We start from the raw sequence: 10,577 nt of genomic DNA on the forward strand, positions 1-10,577 counted from the left end.
TTGTCTGTAAACCTTTACTCAATTTACAAAAAATGAAATGGAATGCATATAAAGATCAATATCCTAGGCACTGGGTGAGCTGAAATCGACTGGTATTGGCCATTCTGAATTAGACAATCATAAGATTTACTAAGCCAGAAATGACAAGCCAAAGAGGAATGGTGTTACAATCATTGTCTAACAGAGCATTTCAAGATCTATCTTGTGTACAATGCTTTCTATGACTGAATAATATCCTTATGTTTCCAAGAAAAACCAGTTAATACCTCTATTATTCAAATTTCACACCAACCACTAAAGCCAGTGACATGAAATTGAAGAATTCTATACCAACTTCTTCAGGCTTAAATTAGTCAAACATGCAATCAAGATGCATTGATCATTCCTGGCAATTAGAAAGCTAAAGTTGGAAACAAAGATAAAAGATCAGCAGTTGGAAAATATTGGTTATAAAAATAATGGAGATTGCATTATAGAATTTTGCAAGCCCAAGGACTTCTTCATTGCAAATGCCCTTTCAACAACATAAAAGTATACTTTGCATGTGGACCTCCCAGATGGAACACATGGGAATCAAAATGACTACCTTGTGGGAAGAGACAATGGAGAAGTTCAATATTATCAGCCAAAACAAGGCCACGAGCTGACTGTGGAACACACCACTTGCTAGGATGCAAGTTCAGGCTGAAGTTAAATAAAGTTATAACAAGTCCATGAGACCCAAATTGACTGTGAGTATATCCCATGTACAAACTTGTGCAACAGACACTAAAGACTAGAAACCTGTGATGCCATCAAGAGCATCGTTCATGAGGAAAGACTAGAAATAAAGACCAAATGAATGTCAGAAGAGAATCTGAAACTTCCTCTTGAATACAGAGATGCTAAAGAAATTTGAAGAAATGATGCAGTAGAAGAGATGAACAGAAAAATTTCAAAAGGAGCATTGAGAAGCAAAAATCAAATATAATGAAATGTGCAAAGACCTGGATTTAGAAAACCAACAAAGAATATGTTCAACATTTCACGCTGAAAGAACTGAATAAAAAATTCAAGCCATAGGTTGCAATATTGAAGGTTTCTCTTAGAAAAACACTTGAATGATGCAAGAAGCATAAACAGATGCTTGGAATACATACAGTCACTGTACCAAAAAGAATTTCTTGATGCTTAATCATTGTAAGAGGTACCATATGATCAGGAATGAATGATACTGAAGGAAGAAGTTCCAGCTGCACTGAAGCCATTGGCAAAAAACAAAGCTCCAGGAATGCAAATTGAAATGGTTCAACAAACTGATGCAGCACTGGATGCACTCATTCTTATAAGTTAGGAAATGTGGAAGATAGCTAGCTACCTGACCAACCAATATGAAGGGATCCAAATTTGTGCCCATTTCAAATAAAGGTGACAGAACAGAATGATGATTTAATATCACATTCAAGTAAAATTTTGCTGAAAATAATTTTAAAACTATTGCAACAGTACATCAACAGGGAGCTGCCAGAAATTCAAGCTGAATTCAGAAAAGGGTGTGGAACTAGGGATATTACTGTTGATGTCAGATGGTGTTGGAGAGAAAGCAGAGAATATCAGAAAGATGTCTACTTGTGCTTTATTGACTATGCAAAGGCTTTTGATAGTGTGGCTCAATACAAACTATGAATAACATTGTGAAGAATGGGTATTCCAGAACACTAAATTGTGCCCATGAGGAAACTGTACAAAGACAAAGAGGCTGTTATTTGAACAGAATAAGGACATAAGAAATGGTTTTAAATCAGGAAAGGTGAGCACCAGGGTTGTATCCTTTCACTATACTTCTACAATCTATATGCTGAGCACATACTCAATTAGGCAAATCTTCTCCCATGTAAACCACCATTTAATTCACAATAAAAACTTGAGAAAAAAGAAAAAAAAAAAATGACTTCCAACTAAAAGTCCGGGCCCAGATGGCTTTACTGGTGAATTCTATCAAATATTCAGAGATGAGCTGCCACCAAATAGATTCAAACTATTAAAAAATACAGAAAAGGAAGGAAAACTCCCAAATCCATTTTATGAAGCAAGCTCAACCCTGATACAAAATCAGGGAGACATCACTAAAAAGAAAATTATAGACAAAATCCTTCATGAACATAGATGCAAAAATTCTCAACAAAGCCCAAGCCAGAAGAATCCAACAAAACGTATCAAAAAAATGTAAAACATCATGATCAAGTGGGACTCATACCAGATATGCAGAGGTGACACCTTGAGTGGTGCTGTAGGATCAGCACTGCACTGCAAACCACAAGGTCAGAAGTTTCAACACACTGACTGTTCCTCGGACACCCTATATACAGTTGCTGTGAGTTGGAACCATCTTGATAGCACTTACCAACAATAACAACAATCAATATAATCCACCACAAAACAAAGGAAAGAAAACACATGATCATATCAACTGATGTTGACAGAGTACTTGACAAAACCCAACACCCATTCCTGATAAAAACACTCAAAAAACAGGAATAGAACGCAAATTCCTCAACATAATTAAGGGCATATATACAAAACAAACAGCCAACAGCACTCTGAATGGACAGAAATTAAAAGTAGTCCCTTTGTGAACAGGAACCAAACAAGAATTCCCTTTATCACCACTCCTATTCAATACTGTGCTGGAAGTCTTAGCCAGAGGTACAAGGCAAGAAAGTGAAGTTATAAGTATCCAAATTGGTAAAGAAGAAGCAAAACTCTTTCTACTTGAAGATGATATGATCCTGTACACAGAAAATCCCAAAGGCTCAACAAGAAAAATATTGGAACCCACTGAAAGATTCACCAAAGTTTCAGGGTACAAGATCAACATATAAAAATCACTTGCATTGAGCCTTTGTAGTATATAGGACCTTAGGTAGAATCCTGAACCCCATCCAGAACATTCTGAGGTGGGACATTCCCACTTAAAAGCACAAGCAGACCAGTCAGGAACAGCTAGAGTAACAAAAGACTTCTTGAAAGACAAGCAGAAAAAATCCACAACAAAAATGGTGGTTGAATGGCCACTACAAGAATGAATGAGCAAGTCGCTCGCCTGGAAGCCATCCATCAAGACAAGTAATCAATTCCTTTCAGGACAACGCCCCCTCCAAGACTGAAACTCAAAGTGAACACATGGGCAGGCATGTAAGCTTGCTGGCGACCACAATGGTTTATCGGTAAGCAGAAGAGGGGGAAAGGTAGAAATGAAGAAATGGGCTGAGTTCAACCACGTTCCATAGACTCCCGTTGACCTGGAGATGAAAGAGAGAAGAGGAAAGACTGGTCAGTTCAAAGTGTGGTTTGACCAGGGGACCCCTCAGCCCATGGACAAAGATAGCCTCAGAGGGCTACAACTGAGAGCAAAGCATCCAGCTGATATGAAGTAAGGGGAGATACACAAAAACGCCCAAGCTTGTACATAGTACCCACTTGACCTAGCTTTGATGGCTTGATAATCAGAACTCAAATAGAGGAAGATTTAAAAAAAAAAAAAAATGTTAATAAAGGAACAAGTGTAAATTGCTACAATTTGATGAACTTGACCTATACTTATGGATGCAGTAGCTCAAAATACCAACTGAGCGGGAAGGAGTCTTCACATCAAGGATCAATCCTATCCCCTCTTCATATAGGATTGAATGGGATGGGCAAGGCACAAAGTGACTGGTTTACAAGTTTTCAAGAGGGAGTTTAGTTTCAGAGTGTACAGGGTAAGGCAGAATCCCCACTGAATAGTTTTCATCTTGTCTAGACGGATCTGGTGAAAAGAGATGGGAATAAGATTCTTATGATTTGACAGTGAGTAATTGTTACCATGACTAATTGCGACTGTCACAACTGTAAAGGTAGAAGTTTTGTAACAAAAAGCGGGGAGTAGTTAATCTTACAGTCCAGGAACAGAGGACCCTAGGACTACCAAGGTAGAAGAGCACAAGCGGAATGTGGAACCTTATCCAGAGAAGCAGCGACACCAGAGATGGGGGCAGAGATGAAGACATGGAAAAAGTGAGCAGCTGAGGACTCATGGAAAAAGAAAGGCTGTGTGCTGGCTGCCTGGTGCTGGTGGTCAGGAGGCAATCCAGCAAACCTTTGAAATCAGCCCTTCTCCTTCCTAAGATCCAGCAGTATTCTGACCTAACGTCCCTCCTAACTTTGACTTCGTCTAAGCTTCCCTCTGCTCTTTCACTTGGCCATCTCTGACTGACCTTTTAAATTTGAATTCAAAAAAGACCTGATACTAGCAATAACTCAGTAATATTTTTGGTGACAGTATATAGACATATATGACCATCTTTTTCCTTTGTAAATTATTATATTGTTTCAGTCCTCAAAAACAATTATCACCACATTTCATAATATAGTCTATTGTCAACTTATTTTTCAATCATTCAGTTGTTAAAATTATTTGTGGTCTTATTGAAATAACAACTACTAACATTTATTATTTATTTATAAAGCATCAGGCTCTGTTGTAAGAGTTACATATACATTAACTAATCTTCACAACAATCCTGAGGTATGTAGTTTTATTATCCCCATTTTATTGACAACAAAATAAACACAGGCAGCTTAAGTAACTTGCAAAAGGCCATACCTGCTGGTAACAGTAGTGGGAACAAGATTCATGCCCCGGAAGTCTGACTCCAAAGCTCATGTTTTCTACTAGCATGAAGCTGACTCTGAGACAGCTAATAATGTTAATTATTGGTGTTGTATGGCAATATGATATATGGCAATCCAATCATCTAACACATTAATTTTTTTCTTTTGTTTACAACAATTACTTTATAATATACTTTGTAGTTAGTTATACAGAGTAGTACCTTGTTCTGAACACTGGACTGCTAACCACAAAGTAAGCAGTTAAAACCCACTAGCCTCTCCTCAGTAACTCTATACAGGGTTACTATGAGTTTGAATTCACTTGACAACCTTGAAAACAACAAAATATGTGTTGAAATATGTATTAAGTCTTATGTCTATTAATATAATCTAATTAAGAAATCGTTTTCTTTGTTATGGTAGTGATTCCGTATCACTGTAGGGTGTGTCTTAAGTCAATCACTTTTTGGATATAAAAGAGCAGATTAGATACAGAAGCAATGAACTCTGTCACATGATGGTTGCCAAAGAACAGAAGTTGAAGGGAGACAAAAATCTAACCACAGAGCTGACAGAGAAAGCTTTCCCTAGAGCCAGTGCCCTGAATGAGAACTTCTAGCCTCCTAAACAGTGATAGGACAAGTTTCTGTTCATTAGAGCCACGTACTTGTGAGGCTGCTATAACAACACTAAGAAATAGGACACACTTCATGATGGTATTCTGGTATTTTTGAACATTTATTCTTCCAAACACATTACAAATTCATTTGCAAAAGAAATGCACTCACTAACTGGTAGCTTAAATAGTTAAAAAGAATAAAAAGTAACCAAAATCACAAAAGAAAATGTATTCAATTTTCAAACTGGAACCTCTGGCCTAATCAATGAGAAAAGCGTCATTGACTTGTTTGATAACTCCAACCTCTCTGTCACAAGGCATACTCTTTATATGGATAGCAGAAAATAATTTTGTTTAATGGGAATAAGAATAGACAAATTCTAGAGATTATTCATGATGATGAGGCATTGCTGAGGAGCCCTGGTAGCCTAGAGGATTATAAACTGGGCTGCTAACCGCAAGGTCAGTAGTTCAAATCTATTACACTGGAGAAAGATGAAGCTTTCTGCTCCCATAAAGATTTACAGCTTCAGAAACCCTATAAAGGGCCTCTATGAATCACAGCTGATTCGAAAGCATACAACTACCACCACCACCAGGTACTGTTTAAAAAAGAACAACAAAAAACAATGCTATTAATTACACCTAAAAATAATAAAGTTTATCAAACCTGCAAATTCTGAAGTGGTGTAGCTGGTATTTGCTGCTGGAAATAGGAAGGTTGACTATAAGGTGTTGACAACTGACAAGTGGATAGAAAGTCATTCTTTACAACTGGCGTTCTAAAACTAGGAAAGAAATTATATTCATTTAAAACATTAAAGTTTAAAAAACAAAATATTGATTCAAATGATATATGATTTTAAAAGGTCGATATAAACACAAAATCAAACAGAACTCAAGTTGGCTTTCAGTATATAGCCAATATTTACTCGTTCTACATCACCCAAAATTTTACTTGGGAAATTCTTTCTGAAAGTAATATTTTTGTCCCCAGACAAGAAATTTTTGTTAGTTAAAATAAATGGCATTTAAAAATATGGACATGTTGTGCTTATTCCATGGTACCACACCAAGACTCCATTTATGCATGTGTGTGTTTTGGCAGTTCAAACACACCAGCTGCTCCTTGAAAATCTCACACAGGGTCACTAAGAGTTGGAACTAACTCGATGGCACTTAACAACAACATATATGGAGTACTGGTGTGGCACTAGACTGCAAGGTTGGTTTGAACCACAAGGTCAGTGGTTCAAACTTACCAGACACTTCTTGGAAACCCTATAAAGGGTCGCTATGAGTTGGAATCAACTGGATGACACTTAACAACAACAACACACACACACATATGAATTTAGCCAAATCAAAGGTCAGCATATGGTTGACCATTGATTTTATGAGGACTTTTTTTTTTTAAATGATGACTATATTACTATTTTAGAATATTTTAAGTATAATAAAATTAAGCAATACAAGGATAAGTCAAAGACTATTGCTTTCAGGGTTATAGTTCATTCAGGCACAAATTTATTACAAACAAACATGTTTAAACAGATTTCTATGATCAGCAAACAGCTGCAGCCAAGTTCTCTCAGTAATACTCTTGTCTTAGTATAATTAGAGTGCCTTCAAAGAAAAGGTGCTATCGAAGCATTGGCTTCCAAAGAGATCTGCTGGGCCAGTTAAATTCAAGAGAGGTTAGTTCAGAAGGTTATGCGACTGTTCTCGAAGGATACAGTACAATCATGAGGGCTTATTAAGAAGAAATTGTAAGAAAATAGAAAATTGTATCAGTGAAAAAAGGCAAGAAAAGTTGCATCAAGTAATTATTTTCCATCATGACAGTGCACCTGATCATTCTTAAAATAGCAAGGGCTGTCCTATGAGAATTTCACTGGCAAACTTTACCCCAGCATCTTTCATCCTTGATCTTGTCCCTTCAAAGAACATTTGAAGAGCACAAAATTCTTTGGAGAAGGGTTGTTAAGTGCTATAGAGTCGACTTCGACCCATAGCATCCCTGTAAAGGGTTTCCAAGGAGCAGCTGGCAAGCTTGAACCGCTAACCTTGAAGTTCAAATGGCTTTGCAGTCTGGTGCATTAATCTACAGTGCCACACCAGGACTCCTGGGAAAGGGTTAGAGAGTTGGAAACCACCTTCAGAAATATATAGATTTATACAGAAGATATGGTGAGATATAATAGGTCACGTTTTGATGTTTTCTGCTTAATATAAGTTTCTATGATTTTGTAGCAATACTTGTGATTAATCCTTGTATATCTAAGGCCAGTTTTGAGTTTAAAACAGTATTATTGTGAAAATGAAAACAAATTACAGACCTAACTTATCTTCAAATACACGGAAAATATATTTTAAAAAAATAGCCACCAGTTGAAGATTGTTGTTGTTAAATGCCGTCAAGTCAGTTCTGACCCATAACGACCCTGGTATAGGGTTTCCAAGGAGAGGCTGGTGTGCTTGAACCGCTGACCTTGTGGTTCAAACTGACTTTGCCATCCAGTGCATTAACCCACAGCACCACACAGTTGAAGATTATGATGTACTATGTCCTTTATTTCCTTTCTGTAAAGCATCTACAATTTTCTTTTGTAATATCACCTTTGTTTTCTGTTAGTTGGCATAGACTATTTAACTTCTTTACTAATCTCTTCATTTTTCTTCATTCAAATCTTGTACTTTGAACACTTAGAACTATATATATGAACTATACAACCAATTTTTTCCAGAAATGATCACATTCCAATTAACACATTTGCTATATAATTTCTCCACCCTGTGTCTGTTCTAATAAAGCTAATTTTAATACATTCCAGTTAAAGAGAAGTAACCATTTGACAACGTATGCTTATAAAGAAGTTTATAGCCTTAAGAGTATTTATAGTGTGGCACTATAGGTTAATTTGCTGGACTGCAAAGTCGGTTTGAATGACAAGGTAGGTGGTTCAAGCTCATCAGAAGCTCCTTGGGAATCCTATAAAGGGTAGCCACAGGTCACAACCAACTCGATGGCACTTAACAACAACAGGTATAGACTACAATAAAACAGAGTCTGTTTTTACAACAATCCTTATAAATATATTACTGTAGTCACCTTCCACTCTATTTTTACAGATGAGAAAACCGACACTAAGAAAAGTATGAATTTGAAATCAAATAACAAAGTAGGATTGAACCCCACATCTATTTCATGCCAAAGACCATTTTATTTCTACTGTACCACTCTACCTCCCAAGTTAAGTGTCCAAAGTAATTACCAGTTCATGTAATCATCCATTGTATTGCTGCTTGGTGTCATACAATGAGATTTTGGATCAATCCGTTTAGGAGCTGATATTGGTGGTGACTGTTTTGAAACTGAAAAGGCAGGTTGCTCAAAAGTGGTATGCTTCTTCTAAACCAAATTAAAAAAAAAAAAGTTTAGATTTTTAAAATTATCCTCCTAGCACAATAATTTCATAAACAGTATAACTTCTAAAAACAAACAAAAATAGGAATTACAAAAGCATGCTAACTCAAGTAGGAATATGCACTCCAGATTCCCAAGAACATTTTAGTAAAGCTCTTCACTCCAAATTCTTAAGCCTACTAAATACGGTTCAAACTCATCAAATATAGAAAGGAAAGGCACACTGTATTTTATTTTAAAAATAAGGATGACACGCTTCACAATCAGGGTTATTACAACTAGGCATTGAACTTTTAAAAAGAATTTGTGAGCCTACTAGTACTTCTTATTCCTCTTTCTTGCCCACTTTTGACACCCACTCATCTACACTCGTTGTTGTTGTTGTTGTCGCTATGAGTCGGTTCCGACTCGATGGCACCTGACAACAACAACAACAACAACATCTACACTCTGTAACTGTGGATTTGCCTATCATGGACATTTCCTATATAATGGAATCAGACACATCCTTTATGACTACTTCTTTCACTTGGTATAAGCTCATGTATAACAGTACTTCATTTGTTGTTGTTGTTGTTGTTAAGTGCCATAGAGTCAATTCTGACTCACAGCCAATCTGTATAGGGTTTCTAAGGAGTGGCTGGTGACATTCAATCGCTGACCTTACAGTTCAAACTACTCTATGGTCCAGTGCTTTAACCCACAGTGCCATACCAGGACTCCTCATTCTTTTTATTACTGAATAACATTGCACTGTATTGATAAATTTCATTTTGTTTAAGCATTCATCAAGTTTAGGGATATGTGGGTTGTGTCTACTTTTTAGCAAATATGATAAAACCTGCTAAGAACATTTTTATAGATGATTTTGCATGGACATGTTTTAAACTCTCTTAGGAATATATGTAAGTGTGGAATTACTTAGTCACATGGTAACTGTATGCTTAACAACTTCAATCTTTTCTACATTTATATGGATGTTCTTTATTGGTCCAGTGGTAAGGATTTTTTGCTTTCTTTACACTGAAGTGCAACACATACCGAAGGTTGTGGTCTTGGATCTTCATTAGTTGTTTTAAGTTTTCTTTACTTTCAGCAAGCAAGGTTGTATCATACACATATATCAGGTTGTTAATGAGCCTTCCTCTTACCCTGATGCCACATTCTTCTTCATTAAATCAGCTCCTTGGATTACGTGCTCAGCATACAGATTGAATAAGTATGGTGAAAGAATACAATCTTGGCACACACCTTTCTTAATTTTGACCCATTCAGTTTTCCCTTGTTCTATTCGAACAACAGCCTCTTGGTTTAGGTACAGGTTCCCACAAGCACAATTAAGGGATTCGGAATACTCATTCTCCGCAATATTTGTCCGTAGCTTCTCATGATCTGCACAATCAAAAGCCTCTGAATAGTTAATAAAGTACAGGTAAATGTCTTTTTGGTACTGTCTGCTTACAGGCAAGATCCATCTGATGTCAGCAGTGATATCCCTCGTCCCATATCCTCGTCTGAATCCGGCTTGAACCTCTGGCAGTTCTCCGTCAATGTATGGTTACAGCCATCTTTGTATAATCGTTAGAAAAATTTTACTTGCATATGATATTAATCATATTGTCCGATGATTCCTGCATTCCATTAGGTCACCTCTCTTTGGAATTGGCACAAATATGGGTATCTTCCAGGTTGTTGGCCAGGAAGATGTCTTTCTAATTGCTTGGCATAGTTCAGTGAATAGCCCAGTGCTGCAGCAATTTGTTGAAAGATTTCAATGTGTATTCCATCAATTCTCAGAGCCTAGCTCTTTGCCAATGCTTTCAAGGCACCTTGGACTTCTTCCTTCAGTATCATTGGCTCTTGATGATCATATGCTACACCTCTTGAAATGGATGAACA

The 10,577-nt window shown here is 36.8% G+C and overlaps 1 protein-coding gene across 1 annotated transcript in view; it reads right to left on the reverse strand.

The window, feature by feature from the left end:
* TTK (TTK protein kinase) overlaps positions 1–10,577 on the reverse strand; it is a 144,664-nt gene that overhangs the window by 79,589 nt on the left and 54,498 nt on the right. The window contains exons 8-9 of the mRNA XM_006873279.1: positions 8,527–8,663; positions 5,922–6,039 (exon numbers count right to left, since the gene is read on the reverse strand). Of these exons, the coding sequence (XP_006873341.1) occupies positions 5,922–6,039; positions 8,527–8,663 (255 nt within the window). The remainder of the gene's footprint in view (positions 1–5,921; positions 6,040–8,526; positions 8,664–10,577) is intronic.

This window comes from Chrysochloris asiatica, unplaced genomic scaffold (assembly GCF_000296735.1).
Source record: "Chrysochloris asiatica unplaced genomic scaffold, ChrAsi1.0 scaffold00233, whole genome shotgun sequence".
Taxonomy (NCBI): Eukaryota; Metazoa; Chordata; class Mammalia; order Afrosoricida; family Chrysochloridae; genus Chrysochloris; species Chrysochloris asiatica.